This window comes from Urocitellus parryii, chromosome 5, assembly GCF_045843805.1.
Source record: "Urocitellus parryii isolate mUroPar1 chromosome 5, mUroPar1.hap1, whole genome shotgun sequence".
Classification (NCBI taxonomy): domain Eukaryota; kingdom Metazoa; phylum Chordata; class Mammalia; order Rodentia; family Sciuridae; genus Urocitellus; species Urocitellus parryii.
In genome coordinates, this window is record NC_135535.1 from 50,396,634 (window position 1) to 50,415,361 (window position 18,728).

Below are 18,728 nucleotides of genomic sequence, written 5' to 3' on the forward strand. Positions count from 1 at the left end.
TTTTCATGAGCCCCTAAATGCCTGACTTATTTCTCAGAACAAATCAGAAAGATGCTTCACCTGTGTTTGTTTGTTTGTTTGTTTTTATTTTTTATTAGTGGATCACAGTTATACATAACAATGGCATTTATTGTTACATATTGATATGTGCATATAATAATATAACAATATAATTTGGTCAATATCACTCCTTAACACTTCTCAGCTCTCCCCATGCTTCAGCTTTTTGAAAAATCACCCAAAGGAGAGATTGGGAACAAACATTTAAAAGTAATCAAAAGGAAAAAAAAAGAAAGGTTGGCTAAATCTTTCAGAGCCCAATCTTGGCTATATTTCTACAGTTACTACAAAATACTCCCTAAGATATTTAAAGGTGATTTAGAGCTTATTATTAAAGAACTAAAATCTTATTTAACTATTCTAATTTTCTTTCAAACCAGAAAAGCATCAGATCCAGGCAAGGCAGGCTTAAGTAGTCTTCCCAGGTAGGACTAAATTATTCTCCCTACTAATAAAATAGGAGAGTTAATACAGAAAATAACTGGATTTTTCACACTGACCTTCAACATTACTTTATAATCACCTCAAAAGATCTTTGCAATTGCTATGAAAATTTCTAAAGCAGTGTAAAACTCATCTTAAGTTTTTAAGTGTTTTATTATGGCACTTAAAAAAGGCAATTTTTACTAACAAAGAAAGACCACAATTATGTTGTTTATTAGCAAATGGATTCTTAAAATAAATGTCATTGATTAGAACTTTGTCAATGAGAATTTTGTCAATCAAAATTGAAACTACTTTTATATCTATGAAAGTTTTATACTGAATCTGAATATAAACAGTTAAGGTATTTATTAGGCATTTCCTCTTCTAAACTCATTTATGTAAAAGCATGATTTTTATAAAGCAAAGTTGTTGTTTATTTGTGTGTATGTGTTTTGTTATTGTTGTTTTGTTTTGTTTTTTACCTTTTTCATTATGTTCAGGTATAAAAGCATCATCCACTGTGACATTTGCTTTTCCCTAAAAGAAAGAACACACACCAGAGTAATTCCATTTCATGAGTCTAGAAAAAACAGAGCCTCAACAGAAATGCAAAGCTCCCTGGGAAACTATACAGTGCAACAGAGTGGAATATAACTTTTAAAAAGCTAATAAAAGCAAAGTTATTTTTACTTTATTCAATAGCATTCATTGCCATACATTTTTAAAGTTTCCACATTGACTGTAAAAACTCAAGAATCAATGACATAGTCAGTTATAGTCTATTTAAATGACTTCTAATGCTACAGAAATGAGTACTGCTTATTTGCTCTAATAAAAACTCAAAGCAACATACAAAATACCAACTAGAAAAGGAAAGTTAAAAGTTAAGACAAATGAAGAACTCATAGTTCTAAATCTCAACTCTGACAGACCACAGATAGGTGAAAGCTCTTATTCTGCAAATATTTATAAATCTCTAATTTCTTGTGTCTTCAATTCAATAAAGGATAATGAAAGAATTAAGGCATTTCTGTGCCTTAGTTAAGTGCCTGCATAGCCAGCATCTTTCTGCCAGAGAATTTCATTCCTTCTGCTCAATGGACAATGGAGTTCAAGGATCATTTTCTAAGCACACGTGATCTACCTTGGATATGTTTGGAAATCCATGCTCCTGATGACTCTGCTCTAAAGAATTCAATCCTGCTCCTGAAAGAGAAATAAAGGGAACCAGATACAAAACAATTTTAGATCCCAAATGTGATCTTTATTCCCCTTTCTGAGACTGTGAAAATAAATATTTTGCTAGTAATGTTCATTTTTAAAGTTCAATTTAATTCAACTGTAATGGTTGTAAATTTACAAATGTGAAATAGCTTTCTAATGAACAAATATTATACAAACTAACTTTCTTCACTTAAAACATGAATAGCTACTTAAAATCATTGGTAGACATAATAAAATATTAAAGTGCAAAGTAGAAAATTGAAAGGAAAAAAATGTAGAATTGTTACCAGGTTTTTGCACATATATTTTAGATTTTTACGGTTATGAGATTACATCTTCCTGGGTTTGTTTATCTTCTGTACTATTTTGTGTCATAAGGTAGAGCTGGTTGTGATGATGTTGAGTGTGTGTGTGTGTGTGTGTGTGTGTGTGTGTATTATCAAACATCAACACTCACTACCCCTTCCCAAATACAGAATTTCCTGTCATTTCTGACATTGTGATTCAGACTTTGGACAATTTTTATTTTACCTTCTAGTTTTGCTTAGCTTGTGTTCTAGTGGTTTTAAAATTATTTTGCTTATAAAACCAGCACCAAAACATAGTCAATTAATAACACACCTCCTTGAACTACACTATAAATCAACTAGACCTAATTGAGTTCTATAGAACATTCTTTCCAAAAATAGAATACACACATACTCCTCTAATGCACACTGAACATTCTCCAGAACAAACCACATATTGGACAAATGTAGTGTCCTTGAGACATCTGGAAGTTATGAAATCATATGAAGTACATTTGCTGACCACAAGGGAATTGAAGTAGAAGAAATAGAAGAAAAATTTAGGACATTCACAAACACATGGAAATTGAACAATAAACTCATAAGTAACCAATGAGTCTAAGAAGAAATCACAAGTAAATTATAAAATACATCAAATGAAAATGAAAACACAATATACCAAAACTTATAGCTACAAATGCCTACCTTAAAAAAGAAGAAATATCTTAAATCAATAGCCTAAATTTCACAGTGAGGAACTAGAAAAGGTACAGTAACCTAAACAGATGCAAGCAGAGGAATGAAATAATTAAGATCAGAATGGAAATCAATAAAATAAGAGAATTTTTAAAAGAGAAAAATCAATGAAACCAAAATTGGTTCTTTGAAAAGATCTGCAAAATTGACTATTCTTTCGCTAGACTGACCAGGAAAAAAAGAGCGGATACTCAAATTACTAAAATCAAGAACAAGAGAGGAGATATCACTACTGATGTTACTGAAATAACAAAAATTATAAGGAATACTATGAACAAATAACACTTATGCCAAAAAATCAGATAACTTAAATGTACAGATTCCTAAAAAGACAAGAACTACTGAAACTAACTCAAGAAGGAATAAACAATCTGTCTCTGTAGTAGATAAAGAGATCAACTTAGTATTTTTAAAAGTTCCACAAAGAAAAGCTCAGGCTCAGATGACTTCACCAGTTAATTCTACCACACATTTTAGTTTTACACAAATTCTTTAAAAATACAAGAAGATAGACCAACTCCCAAATCATTCAATAAAGTCAGTATTATTCTAATATCAATGTTACATGAAGACACAGGAAAAGTGCAGTCTAAGATCCCTTCTGGATATAAATGCAAAAGTCCTCAACAAAACACTATCAAACCAAATCCAGAAACACATAAGGAATACATATTTTAACCAAGTGGGATTTATCCCAGGAGTCTAAGATTTGCTTAACATCTGAAAATTAATCAATGCAATACACCTCGTTAACAGAATAAAGGAAAAAATCCACATGTTTATCCTCAACAGACCGTGAAAAAGCGTTTGATAAAATCCAGTACCCTGTCATGATTAAAAAAAAAAAAAATCCCTAGGAATAGAACGGAATTTCCTCAATTTGATATAGGACATCTATGATACAGTTAACATTATACTCAATGGTAAAAGACTGGATATTTTTCCCTTAAGATCTGGATCAAGACAGGAATAATGTCCAGTTTTGCAACTTCTATTCAATATTTTTTAAATTTTTTTTAGTTGTAGATGGACACAATATCTTTATTTATTTATTTTTATGTGGTGCTAAGGATCAAACCCACGTATGAGGCAGGCGCTGTACCACTGAGCTATAGCCCCAGCCCTCTATTCAATATTACACTTAAGATTCTAGCCAGGGCAACTAGACCAAAAAAAAAAAAGTAAGGAAAAGAAGGAGGAAGGACAAACATCTTCAAGTAGAACAGCATTTGAAGTATGGAGGCTGTAAGGGCACTAAAAGTCATTGTCCCCCACTTTTTTTAAAGAAATATAATACTTAATTGTCATAAAATCGAAGGTTCAAAATGGTTCTTCTAAGAAATCGGTAGAAAGCTGTGGATTTCAAGTCAAAACTGAAAAACAACTTTCAATCATTGAAATGCAAACGCAAAATATGTCATGTATGTATGGACAGAAATCTAATAAGTAAAGATTCTAATTCCTTGAAATTTATGGTTATGTCTTGAGATCTAAGGAAATGTATGTGGATGCAAAGAAACCATCTAATGGCAGCAACCTGAACTGAAGGAACAGGGAGGAAACTTCTCAATAAGACTCAGAAAACAATCCAAACATACAAAGTGATCCTGGAGGGTAGAAGACAAAAAGGTCAAACATTACTCTAAAAATAAAACTAAATAAACAACAACAACAAAAGAATCCCACCAAATAGAACATACCCTAAAGAAAAGTAGGCATTATTAGGATAATTGATATATCTGTCCATGCTGGCAGCATAGAAAGACTAAATCTTTTCATGTATTTTCCATTAGGAACTCCAACCTCTAGTAGCTGCCACAGGACACATATTTTCAGCAGACATGCTCCCAATGAATCATCACTGTTCACTTAGCAGGCTGTCCAATTAACTTTCTCCATATTATGATTTAATTCAAAGCATCAATTCAATAAATTACATTTTCTTTGTTATATTATATATTATATGTTATATTTATATGACATATATACTATATTTTCTTTGTTAAAAGACTCAGAGTGAAGTGCTATCTTTTTTCTTTATCTCAAACTTATCTATTTTCTTGTAGTAGAGCAATAAATAATTGTCACTATAGTCTGATAATCTCACATTTAAAAAAAATGAAATCAACTTTGCATGTGTAGCAGACTTGGAGTCAACCAAAAATGTGGAATGTTTGTCTTTGGATAGTCTAAATCATTCTCTGCTGCATAAATAAACAACAGAGAGAATGAAAACATACTATGAAATCTATTCCAGAAAACAGAATTATAAAACAAATCTGGGCATCCCATTAAATTGTGCTAGGTTGAGCCTGTGAACAGCAAACCATGTGGTGGTTTGTGTGGTTGGAAAAGGCTGAGATAATGAAAGGCACGGTATTTACAGTTCCCAGGGACTTACTGCATTCCACTTGCTCAGCGTTGAGTAAAGCATTATGCTCTACTAAACCACGTGAAGAAATAGCGTAGAAAAGGTAAAAGGAATTAGCCAAGTTAGGTAATATCATGGCAGAAGCTTACTGAGAACCAATATCCCAGGAATGAATATCTACTAAATAAAAGTCATGCTGAAGCAATAGTTTTCTGGTACAGATCTCTCAGTATTTCTTCTTTGTGTGTGTAAATCTTCTCTGTGTAAGAAGGGACAGGCTCATGCACATTAAGTATGTGATCAAAGAACCTGTGTACAATTATATAAAACTGAAAATATGCCTGGATGAAATGAGCCAAAGAATGAAGATGTTGATTCAAACGCTTTGGACCCACAAGTCTTGAATCTATAATGCAAAGGCCCAAGATCAATCACAATCATTGTTGAAGTGAATAAATTCAAGTGGAAGAAACAGAACAAATGATGTTAAGAGACTATTTACTGACAAAGAATAAATGGAGAAAACTTCATGAGCATTATTTATTGGATTTCTCTGACTGTAAGGCATGACAAATAGGACACACAGGGGAGAATTATAGAATGAATGACAGATAAGTGAGGCAGAGTTAAAAGCTATGACATAAAAACAGTAGTGAATATAAAAGACAAATTCCAAATTTATTCTGCAGGTATTATTTGCACTAAAATATGGGAGAAAGAGAGACACTTATTATATTTCTTAAACAAAACAAAGGATAGCATTACCCATACTTTACTTAAACATTGCAATTCTGATTATATTTATGATTCAAGGAGTCTCTGAGTTTGGGAAAGAAAGCTGATTCTATTAGCTGATAGAAATAAAACATTGCAAACCTGCAGTTTGTAAGTAAAAGTTAAAAAAAATCTCTAAAACCTCAAAAAGTAATGTGTTGTATAAGCAATGCAATAAAAAAAAGTGTCACATACAAATACAAAGCTTCAAGTTCCCCTGAAGACAAAAGTGACAAGTAAGGAATCGCTGCCATACATACAGCATGATGTCGTGTGTAAAAACACAACATTTCTATTTACAATTTAAAATTCCTATAGGATGGACTGAGAGCCATATTATAAGAAAGTGGTTACCGTAATTTGTAATTAAATGTATCGCTCGACGATGCCCCATCTCCTGAAGAATTTGTAAAAGGTCACCGATGGTCTTGTTTTTCTGTGCCCAGGACCACAGCAATTCTCTTGTTCCACTTTTACCTTGGTCTACGTATTTTTCAATATGACGAACATCCAGCCAACTGTTAGAAAGTCTCTCTGCTATGGAAGGTACAATAGAAAGAACCAAAGAACAGTTTATTTTTTTATTGAAATACTCGTATATTTTACTTATCAATGAATAATTTGAACTATTATTTTGAATAATTTAGCAGGTACTCCTCACCCACCTTCCACTAATATTGACAGTAGTAACCATGATACAATTATCAGAAGTCGTAATAACAAAACTGCAGGTCTTATTTACTTTTATTCGTTGTTTCACTAAGTACTTTTTTGATTTGGATCCTTTCCAGTTTCCCACATTACATTTAATCATTTATTCTCCTGAGTCTCCTCCAGTGGGCAGTGATTTCTCAGTCTCTCCTCATCTTTCCAGACAGTGAAATGACACTGTGCCCTGCTCAGTGTGTAACATCCAGGGGGTTATGATATGATGTCTTATCACCATTAGTGTGTATCTTGATTATTTGGATAAGGTGGTGTCTGCAGGGTTTCTCCACTACTGAACTATCTTTTTATTTATAATTAATAGCTCTATTGGGGAAGATGCTTCGAGATTGTGGAAATTCACTGCTTCGCTGCAGATTTGGTCTACTAATATTTGCACCCACCAGTACTTTTGTTTATCAGAATTATTACTGTTGTATTTGCTTCATGGTGATTTTTCTACTTTGTCTTTTTTCCTTCTATGTTCATGAACTGTAACTTTTCTGTAATAAAGAGTATCCCTTCATTCTCATGTATTTACTCAACTTTTATGTAGAACAGAATGGATTTATGAGTATTTATTCTAATGGTTAAAATTCAGTGTTATCAAGGTCTAGATCTGGGATGTCCCCCAAAAGCTCAGGTACTTCAAGGCACAGTCCCTAAGCCAGCAATATTCAGAGATGAGGCTTTTAGGAAATGATTGGATCGTGAGGGCTCTAACCTCATCAGTGGATTAATCCATTTGGTAGATTAATCATATTAATGGACTTCTAGGAAGAGGTGGAAATAGTATGCAGGTGGGGTATGGTTGGAGGAAGTGATCACTGGGGGTATGCCTTTGGGGAATACATCTTCTCCTTGGCCTCTTCCTCCCTGTCTCTCTCTGTTTCCCAGCTGCCGTGAGCTGAGCAGCTGTCCTCTGCCACAGCCTCCCACCATGTTCTACTTTACCTCAGGCCCAAAGAAATGGAGTCAGCTGACCATGGATTGAAATCTCTAAAAAACATGAACCAAAATAAAGTTTTCTTCCTCTAAGTGATTCATTTTTCATTTTTGGTTACAGTGGCAAAAAACTGACTGACACACTATGATTATTTATTTTATTGCTGAAGCGGTTCTAGCTTTGTCTGTCTAGGTTGGCTCCTATGTTCTGACAAGGCCTATCTTTAAGTACTTTCTTAGTTGCTGACTCTACAAGATGCTCAAGGCTTATTTTATATTTCCCCTTCCCCAGCACTGGAATTAACTACTTGCCCAAGTTTTCAGTGGTGATTAGAAGCTAAGATGCAGGTACCAAATGTGCTCATGGTAGCTACAGTTCCATTGCTTGGAGGCTTTCAAAGCAGACAGAGCTAATAAATAGAGATGTACACTAGTCCACACATCCACATTTCTCTACCTGTATGTATACATATTACAAACCAAGAGTTTATTCTGGTACCCCTGATTCCAATCCAATCCCAGATGTTCACATTTTAGTCATTTCTCCTTAGTAACTTAATTCTTGAGCAATAAGAAACTCTACTCTTATCACTGATGCTATATTTACTTGTTCATTTACTTCTACTACACTTTATAAAGTACTTTCAGAATTGCAAACCTACCCCCATGAGAAACATGTTCACTAAATTAGAGCGTAATAATTCTTTTTGTCCTTAGCTTAAAGGAATCCAGTATGATGCTATTTTCCAAAACTATTTAGGTTAATTCTTTACCTCCTCACCCCTTTCAGGGTGGGTATTATTTATTGGTAATACAGTTAGCTTCAACTGTTGAAGTTTTCATGCAAGAGTGTTTTAAATGCTTGCTCCACATAGTTTTGCTGTTGAATATTTTTGAGTAATTAAAAACTAATATCTGGGTGGGGTCAGGAAAATGTTTCACTAAAGATATTCTTCACTGCTCAAGACCCATGTATATGGCTTGTTTTGGGTCTTGTAAAAATACCTTAAAGTGATACTAAAAGTGTATGGATTTTTATGGTACCCTGAGTTAAAAGGATTTTTCAAGTGAAAACTTATTTCACCTTGCTGCACAACTTTCAAATTTTAAAGTGTACTGTAGGCAAGAGAGGGTGAGAGAAGGCAAATGATAGAAAGGTAGCTTTCTTGTTCCTATAATAATATAAGTCATTTTGAGCTCTAAGATTAACAATGTGCTTTTGAGTCTGTGATGGTGACAGCAGTTTTCCCTCATTGCTTTACCTTCCAGAGACTCTAAAAAATGTAGGATTCCAGATAATGATCTGTGGATACAATTCAACTATCATCTGAAGTTGATCATGGAAATCCCAGTGTACCACAATAATTAGTGATGGAGACTCAGTACCTTTTGCTCCCTGCCACATGTGCATATGGAAAGAACCCTCAAACAGCAAATAAATCAACTTTGTTAAAGGACTCTCCAATCTACCAATGATGTTCTTCAAAGGCTGATGCCCTTTCAAAAGACAAACAGATGCTCAGATCTAAGGAAGTGATTAGCCTTATGGAACTTTCTTCTGTTTAAAGTCTGTTTTAGGGTCCAAAGTTTGTGTTAAGGAGTTGCTATACAAGTTATAGTATTTGAAATCAAGACAACAGAAAGGCAAGCATTTTCTGCTTTAATATGGTAACCTCTTTCCCCAAATTTTCAGTTCTATCTGGTTTGCTGTAATATTCAATTTACTTCAACTTTATGTTCTTGCTGGGACTCTCAACAAAACCTGAAAGTGGAAAAAGTTCACAATATGAAACCACTACTCCCCCCCACCCCATTCTTTGAGCCAAAAGTTGATATTGTAGATATTTCCAATGCTCTCCAATATTTCCAATCCTCCACCCCATTACAAAGGATTACATTTCCCTTCTATGTAAGGTTAGGTATGTGTCTATTCTAGCAGAAATACTAAAAAGTCAAGGCACAATTTACCAGGTTCCCAACCCTGCTACAGCAATGGTAGAAGCACATGCTGACCTAGGGTTGTCTCATGAATAAAGAAGCCTAGGAATCTGGGTCACCACATGCGGGACAGATGCACTAGACTCTGAGTGCTCTTCACAACAGCAAAAAGCAAACTTATACTATGTCAAACTACTAAAATTTTGGTATTGTTTATTATTGCACCATAGTCTATCCTGACTAATACATACAAAGTTACATCTTGAATTAATCCAGTCACTTCTTGTAGGAGAATAGAGTGAAAGAGACTGGCAGCTATTGTGATCACATATCAAACAGGGAGGATACATGAGACTTCCAATTCGAATGCATGTTTAGGCTACAAGGGGGAAAAAAAACTAGCTGCAATGAAATAGCTGACATTATTGAGATGGAATGTCTTTACTCGTCCCCCTTATTTTAAGTTCTGGCAAGATTATATTCATTCCTTATTTTTTTGTGGAGACAGTATCTCATGAAGAGGCAAAGAACTATCCAAATGCCAAATATTGGTAAGATCTGGTGTGTGATGCTGTTTAATATACAGATTAACTATCTGTTGGGTTTGCATCTGTAAATTCAACCAACTACGGATCAAAGATATTCAGAAAAAGATTGTCTATACTGACCAAGTAAAGACTTCTTTTCTTTGTCATTATTCCCTAAACAATACAGTATAACAACTATTTCAGTGGCCATTTACATTGATGTAGGTATTTTAAATAATTTAGAGATGATTTTAAGTATGTTGGAGGATATGGATAGGTTATATGCAAATACTATCCCATTTTAGATAAGGGACTTGAGATCTATAGATTTTGTAATCCCATAGGTCCTAGAACCAATCCCCTATGGATAATGAGAGATAACTGCTATTCTTTTTTATATATGTGGTCTGGCTTTTTGGTTGAGACACATTTGTCATGAACACTTTAGCTAGCTATTTCAAGAAACCCTTGAAAGAATACTGTGGATTGGGGTATTCAAACATTTGCTGTTATCTATGATGAGCCAGGGTACAGTAATTGCATACACCAGTGGGGCATGGAGATAGGTCCCTAACTAAGACAAAGACCCAGGAAAGGTTCCACTACAGAAGTGTTTTACAGACATTGAGCCATGTTTAAGGTAATGAGTATTTCTAAAGGGAGACCAACTCTTAAGGATTTGAAGCCACTACTGCCCGTTCTTTGAGCCAAAAATCGACGTGGTGGACATAACCAATGCTCTCCAATATTTCCAATTCCCTTCCCCATTATGGAGGACTACATTTCTCTTCTCTGTAACATTAGTAATGCACCTATTCCAGCAGAAACACTGAAGAGTCAAGGCACAATTTACCAGGTTCCCAATCCTGCTGCAGTAGTAGTAAAAGCACATGCTGACATGAGGGTGTCTCATGATGGAAGAAGTCTGGAATGCTGGGCCACTGGATGGGAGACAGACGCACTGGACCCAGTGCACTTCCCAACAGCAAAAAGCAAACTCATACTATGTCAATAGTGTAAGTATTTAAATATGTGTAAATACTGCATAAGAGACTGATAGGGTATGCTAGAATTTAGAATTTCATCTGGAAACCAACAAATAACTCTCAGCCCTGTAAACTATCCTATCTCCCAAGAACAAAAGAATTCAGTCAAAACAGAGCATGGCTGTGGGCCTCGGTGTGCATGCAGGAACATGGGTGTTTAGTGGTGGCCCTGGACCTACAGGAAGACATTAGGCAAACCATAGTCCCACTGAACAATCTCAAACTTCCCATTAGTAACTGTTCTTTGAAGCTCTCCCACCTACAATATATCCTAAATTTGTGTTATCTTTCTTGGCCTGCTGGTTATAAAAGCATGGACTAAAACATCTCCAGTCTTTAGGGCTGGGGTGTGATTCAGTGATAGAGCCCATGCTTAGCATGTGGGAGGCCCTGGGTTCAATTCCCAGCACCAAAAAAAAAAAAAACAAAAAAACAAAAAACACTTCTAGTCTTCAAATCATTTTGCATTCTCAAAATTCACATTCCTGTAAGAGAACCCTAAATATCAAAAGAATATTCCCTTCCAGAAAAGGGGAAGTTTAGGTTTCTGCTTTTTCTACTAGAAAATTAAGTGGCAAATATTTACCCAATATTAGGCATAATGTACCATATAAATGAATAATGATGAATATTTACATACCACAGAACAAATTCTGCCTTCTAAAAATAAAATAGTTCCTTCTATACCTTTTTTCTACATTTTTCTAAAAAATAAATAAAATAGTTCCTTTTATACTTCTATACTTCTATACAATCTGAGAAAAGACATATTGGCACATGATTTCACAGGGGCCAAAAGGGAAAATGCTCTTGTGGGAAACTGCAGTCAGGGAAGGAAAAGGAGGGTGACCAAGACTTCAGCTAGACTTGCAACTGAGACTGGAGCAAGGTTTGCCTAGACTGAGGGAAGAAGGGAGGTGATTTAGATGGAGAACTGCTTCAAAAACAATGAAGAGGGCATGAGAGGGCAGAGCTGAGCACTGCGCCCTGAGCAGAGGTTCATATTAAAGAGAACAAGCCCCATGAAGTCTCCATGTTGCTTTTGTATATCCAGGAACATGCTTAGCACCTAGATGATCAGTACATATTTGCTGAATGACAGACGGAGGACCTGGTTTTTGCACAAAAACTTAAACTTCATTCTAAAAACAATGGGACCAATCTCAGATTTCTGAAAAGTGATAGCAGTTTCACTTTTTTTTTTTTTTGAAAGATCCATCAGTGGCAATAGTCACAGGAATCTCATATACAATATTTACCTATAAAAGGTAAAAACATTGCCGGGTGCAGTGGCACACATCTGTAATCCCAGTGGCTTGGGAGGCTGAGATAGGAGGATCTCGAGTTCAAAGCCAACCTCAGCAAAAGTGAGGCACTAGGCAACTCAGTGAGACCCTGTTTCTAAATAAAATACAAAATAGGGCTGGGGATGTGGCTCAGTGGTACAGTGTCCCTGTTCAATCCCCCTTACCCACCTCCCCCAAAAAACGTGTAATTTTATATTCACATAATTCTCACAATAGGAAAAGTTTATAACTATTAGGGGAATCTAGATTTAATGCTCTAAATTCCAGAGGGAGTCCATTTTCCTGCATAATTCCACTTCCAATATTTCTTTTTCTTAGTTAGTTTGTAACTGTTCCTTTTAAAAGTGCAGTGGGTCATAACCTTGTGGTCTCCCAACCCTATATGTGACTGAGGAACTGCTAGTGTAAGATGTTCTCTATTAAGCACATTCCTGAGATTCAACTGCAATATGAATGAACAGATGCCAAATGAGCTAGGGCTTTTAGTTTCCTAATGCTGACCAAAGCAGTCTGAACCTGCAAAGCTGGATTAGGCAAAGGCATTTTTCTAACAATAGTTCTCAGTGAGAAACTGATCAGGACTCTGTCAAAACAAATACTGCCCACATGTATGGATTGCCATCAGGACAAGAGATGAACTATGCTTTCTCTAACTGGCGATTCATGGTGCAGCCTTAAAAGCTTTTCTCTAAGGACGATGCATTCTGAATAGACACTCCACTACAGAGTGTTCCTAGCATTCATAAAATGTGTAATTCTGTTAGATCCAATTCTACCCAACAATAGCTCCTACATGATGCAACAAGAATACAAATTCTTGATATGTTAATTACCTTCTCCACTATCCCTAGCTTTTGCCAAACCTTCATTGCTTTTTCCCTTTCAGAATACAGGACTTTCTTTATGCACAGTACAAATCAAATAAAAATAAAATGGAAAGTTTCCAATGACTAGTAGTGTTATTAAAGTCAAGAGTATTCCAAGTTGAAAAAATAAATTAGAAAAAGAAGCTGTAGCTCAGCATTATTTTAAAGCATTTTTTAGAAGGCAAGTCTGTTGTAGAAAGGCATCTTGGTACAATATAAACCCAAAAGGTGATCTGCTAAGTTGAGAAATCAGTTTATATGAAGATAACCATTGCTTAAGTGCTATTATTAGTAGATGCTCAAAGGTCCTTGGAGTCTGTTTTGAGAGTGCAGGACTGTCTAGGTAGTGCTAACCACTGGGGAATTCAGTTGCAGAAATCATGTCTCCATATGCAAATATGTCTCTGAAGGGGTTTTTTAGAATATTGCAACACACCCCTATTTGGAACCTTCGTATTTGCATATGACCACATGACAAAAGCCCTGGGAAATTAAGACAACATCTTACAAAGTTTGTTTTTAGGTAACAGAAAGATATCTGTCTACAAAGAAATTAGGCATTTTTTAAATGACCTATAAAATTAAAAATATTTTTAATTCCAAAAAAGTAAAATAAAATAAGACTCAAAAATCTAAGTTAGTTCTATCCCTCACCCCAGACTGTAAGAATGAACACTCTGTAGTGAATACATTTTACAAGAGATAATACTTAGTCATACCTAGGCTTAAGTTTCTGTGTACATTTTAACCCATATCTGAATAAGATTTATTCTATAGCCAGGTGTGGGAGTAAACATGCATGTTTGTTCAGGTCTCTATCTGTCTGGTTCTATCAAAACTAGAAACCAGTTAAGGACCTAACATAAATACTCTGGGAGACAATAAAAGAAAAGTTCACTCTCAAAAATAGCACTTCAGTGTGCAATTCAGAATTTGTAGAATTTCATATCCAGATGATGATCAATACAATTTTCCCATACATCCTTCCCTTATTTAACTTCTTTGTAACATGTATATAGGTCTGTTGCTACAAACTGGAAAATCCTTACAAGGAGGAGCCCCAATGTTGCATCTAATACATGCTTTGTCTAAGATTCTGTCCAAAGAGGTTTTAGACATTTAATAGACATCTGCTCATTTGTTAGTTCATTCAAAACAGAGATTTACCAAACGTCTACTCTATGCCAAGTGTAAATTTCAGATGTTAGGAAAGTCACTATGAAATTTAAAAAAAAAAAAAAAGTCCCTGACCTGATGAAACTTATGTTTAGGTGGACAATAAGCAAACAAGAAGTATGTGAGAGAAAATAAAAGTGATAATAGAGGAAACTAAAGCAGGAGAGGAAAGGTAGGGAAGAGTATCCTTTTTTAAAGTGGTCAGGGTAGATAATAGTTACACAAAACATGATGCTAGAGAAGAAGCCAGCCTTAAGGTTACCTGCAGGGAAAACTGCCATTGCTTGTTCAAGGAACAGAGGCTAATGTGTTAAAGTTAAGCAAATAAGAGGGAGAAAGAAGCAAGAGAAGCCGTGAAGAACTTTGGCATTTACCCTGAGTGAGTCAGGAAGCTACCAGAGGTTCGGAATAAAGAACTAATATAATATGTTTTACCTGTTTAACAGGCTCAATGACGGCTGCACTGAAAAGAGTTTTGAGAAGCTCAAGAGCAGCTAGGAGACTGTTGAAAAAATCCAAGTGAGATCTCATGGTTTGGACCAAGTGGCAGTGATAAGAGTGGTTAGTTTAGTGAATAATTCCTAAAGGCAGAGTTAATAGCACCAACTGCTGAGAGACAAGATATGGTTTGTAAAAGAAAGCAAGGAGTCCCAAAAGACTAACTTTTTTTTTTTTTTTTTGGTACTGAGGATGGAATCCAGGGGTGCTCAATCACTGAACCACATTCCCAGCCCTTTTTTATATTTTATTTAGAGACGGGTCTCACTGAGTTGCTAAGTGCCTTGCTAAGTTGCTGAGGCTGGCTTTGAACTCAAGATCTTCCTATCTCAGCCTCCCGAGCTGCTGGGATTCCAGGTGTGCACCACCACACTGGGCCCAAAAGACTAATATTTTGACCTAAGTAATAATGACTATGGTTGCCTTTAACTGAGATGGGAAATCTTTGGGAGGAGGGGCATTTCTTAGGTTAGAGATACTGTCAAGTAGACAAAGAGATAAAGAAGACTGACATTTAAGAGAGAGAGCCAGGGGCTGGGGATGTGGCTCAAGCGGTAGCGCGCTCGCCTGCCATGCGTGAGGCCCGGGTTCGATCCTCAGCACCACATACCAACAAAGATGTTGTGTCCGCCGAGAACTAAAAAATAAATATTAAAAAAAATTAAAAAAAAAAAAAGAGAGAGAGCCAGGCTAAAAATTTGGGAATTATTGGCATATAGATGGAATTTTCAAAGTAGTTGGTATAGTAAACAAACAGAAGAGAAGAGATCCATGGACTAAGCCCAGGGGCACTCTAAGAGACAAAGAAGAATTTGTAAGAAGAATATCAGAAAGTATAATGTTCTAGAAGTAAAGAATGTGCTCCAAGTGATCAAATAAGAATACTGAGAAATGACCATTGGGTTTAGCCATGGTGAGGAGGAGTTTCAAGGGGAGGAGGGGGAACGAAAACATGATGGGTGAAGTTTCAAGGAAGAAAAAAGGGACTGGACTATAAGTAGCCCTTTTGAGGAATTTTACCATTAAGGGGAACAGAGCAATGAGATGGGAGCTTAGAGTAGAAGTGAGAACTAAAGAGAACATTGGAAGATGGGAGAAGTAGTATAGTATTAAAAAAAAAAAACAGGATCTACTCTACTTTCAGGGAAGGAAATATATCTCTCTCTTCCTTGGGGGTTGGGGAGAGCTACGAGCTACACACAATGACTGCCTTCCAAAGAGTACAACATGGAGAGAGGAGGACAGAGTCATTTTACCGTGTAGATACCTGGCAGACATCCTCAGCTCTGGTTAACAGTGATAACTCACATATACAGTACATATCTATGATAAAATGTGATTAAAATGGTGCTTTACCTCTATGGTCTTCACCCCAAAATCCATAACCTGTCTACTAATGAGAAAAGCATCAGACAAATCCCAGCTGAAATACACACAGTACTCCTCAAAACTGTCAAGGTCATCAAAAACAAGGAAAGTCTCAGAAATCATCACAGTCAAGAGGAGGTGAAGGATACAACTAAATGTAATGTGGCAACCTAGAAGGAATCCTGGAACAAAGAAAGCACATTAGGTAAAAAAAGAAGGAAGCACAGATAAAACGTGAACTTTAATTAATAATGTGTCAATATTGTAACAAAGATACTATACTAATGTAAGATGTTAATAATAGGAGAAACTGGGTATAGAGTATATGGGAAGGATATAGAGTAGATATAGGAGCTCTTTATACCAACTTCTAAATTTTTCTGTACATTTAAAACCATTCTAAAAATAAGGACCATTTAAAAATTTAAAAAGGAGGAGGAGGAGGAGGAGGAAAAGGAGGAAGAGACCTAAAGTCCAACCATTTGATTAGGATCCTAGTCCAGCATTTAGTGGACTGTGACTTAAGGTGAGTTACTTAAATTCTCTAATAATCAATTTTCCAATCAATAAAATTAAAACAGGGAAAGAATCTAAGAGAATTTTGTGATAAGTAAATAATAATCCATGTCAAAAGTTTACAATAGTGTCTGTCAAATAATAAGCATTTCATAGATGGCAGCTATTGTTATTACTGCTATTATTTGAAAATTTTATTCAATGTTCAAATGTACTCTAAGATGATTTTACATTTTGATTGTTTTAAAGTAATTAATATAATCTAATATACAGTTTTCTTTCCTTTTTGAAGAAGATAATTGAATATCACCCTATATATAGAATCTAAAAAATGACATCTCCTTTAATCATAAGTGCTACAAAGTTTTATAGTGTGAGCTGCTCCAATTTAAGCTAAATATCTGTGTATGGTCATGTAATAATAGGAGTTGTTACTGTAATGTCAGATTCGTGGGACCCCAATAGACCTCCAGGAGCCGAATTCGATGCAATCACACAAGAGTCTTTATTGCAAGCCCAGGCCTGGACTCACAACCGTTCCCAACACTGTGGTCCCACGGAGTGAGTCCTGGTCCTTTGTTCAGTGAGGATTTATAGATTTTGGAGGAATACTCTGTGTGTCACAACATCACACAGCAAATCATTCCACAACACGGGAAAATCAAACAACAACTTTTAACATTGATTAGCACATTCACTGGCGGGAACAAGTTGGGTAGGGGTGATTGGTTAGTACAAGAGGGGGGTTTCTTTGAACTGATTGGTTTAAACCTCGAGGGGAGTACGTGCTCAACTACATGGTTTCCCAACATGTTATCAACCACCATAAACTACTGGGAGGTCATCTGGCATCCCAGGTATTTTCCCTGTCTCATGCTGATTGGTGGTTGTTAGGGGGTTACTATGGGTCCTTACCTGGCCTAACTGAGTCAGGGACACCTGGTGATGCAGATCTCTCCTGTTATTTGTAGATAAAAAAACTCAGTGGGTATGTGTCTAGGAGTGCTCTATGGGTTTTTCCAAGGACAAGGGTCATGCCCCCTTCCTTGGACAGGCTTTGCTCTGAGGTAGAGGCTGGTTTCTCAAAAATGGAGTCACATCAGTTTCTTATCACCAGAGGTTCTGTATATCTATTATGAAGTCTATGAAGTAAATAACATTTTCTAATTAGGGCTCTTGCTCCTATCATAAAGCCATAAAGTCATTAACATCAACCTGTTATTATATCAGGATCACACTATTTTTAATAACAACAATTGACAAAATGATGTGAAGAGTCATGTGTAGAATATTCTTAAAGATAAAAAGAATTAAGTGAAGTAGAAGAGAATTTGGCCTCACCCATGGTTCCCAAGCCAGGCCAAGCATCAGATTCATACTCACTCGGCATGCAACAAAAGATGCTGGAACTCCGCCTAGACTTACTGAATTAGCTGTTCCAAAAGTGGGTGGGGCAATTTTCTATTTGAAAGCTGATAGGGGTGATTCCAGTGTGTCAGCCACTGGTCTACCTTATCCTGCATCATAATATGGGGGCTGCAAGCATCCATATCTGAGCCACCTCTGTCAATGTAGCCTGATGTTCACATCACAAGAATCCTGATCAGCTTGAGAGAGTTTCACCTATTACTATCACAGTTGTTGTTTTCCATTTAAAATCGGGGTCCCTCTATACCTTCAGAATTTCACCTGGCCTAAGCATAAAAGTGCAGTGTGTGTGTGTGTGTGTGTGTGTGTGTGTGTGTGTGTGCACGCGCTCACGTTGAGGATGGAAACCGGGCCTCTTCGGTGCTGAGCATGCATTCTGCCATTGAGCTACACCCACTACCCCCAGCACATCCTTTTGGTTCAGTATTTTCTATCATTGTTCCTTCCCCTCCTAAAGGTCAAGTTTTCCATTCCTGCATCCCATTGCCACTTTCTTCCTTCACTGTGTCA

General features: G+C 36.1%; 1 protein-coding gene across 1 annotated transcript in view; it reads right to left on the minus strand.

The window, feature by feature from the left end:
• The window catches only part of Irak3 (interleukin 1 receptor associated kinase 3), a 53,325-nt gene that overhangs the window by 32,229 nt on the left and 2,368 nt on the right, over positions 1–18,728 (minus strand). Inside the window, exons 2-4 of the mRNA XM_026386664.2 lie at positions 6,253–6,435; positions 1,631–1,692; positions 969–1,023 (exon numbers count right to left, since the gene is read on the minus strand). Of these exons, the coding sequence (XP_026242449.2) occupies positions 969–1,023; positions 1,631–1,692; positions 6,253–6,435 (300 nt within the window). The remainder of the gene's footprint in view (positions 1–968; positions 1,024–1,630; positions 1,693–6,252; positions 6,436–18,728) is intronic.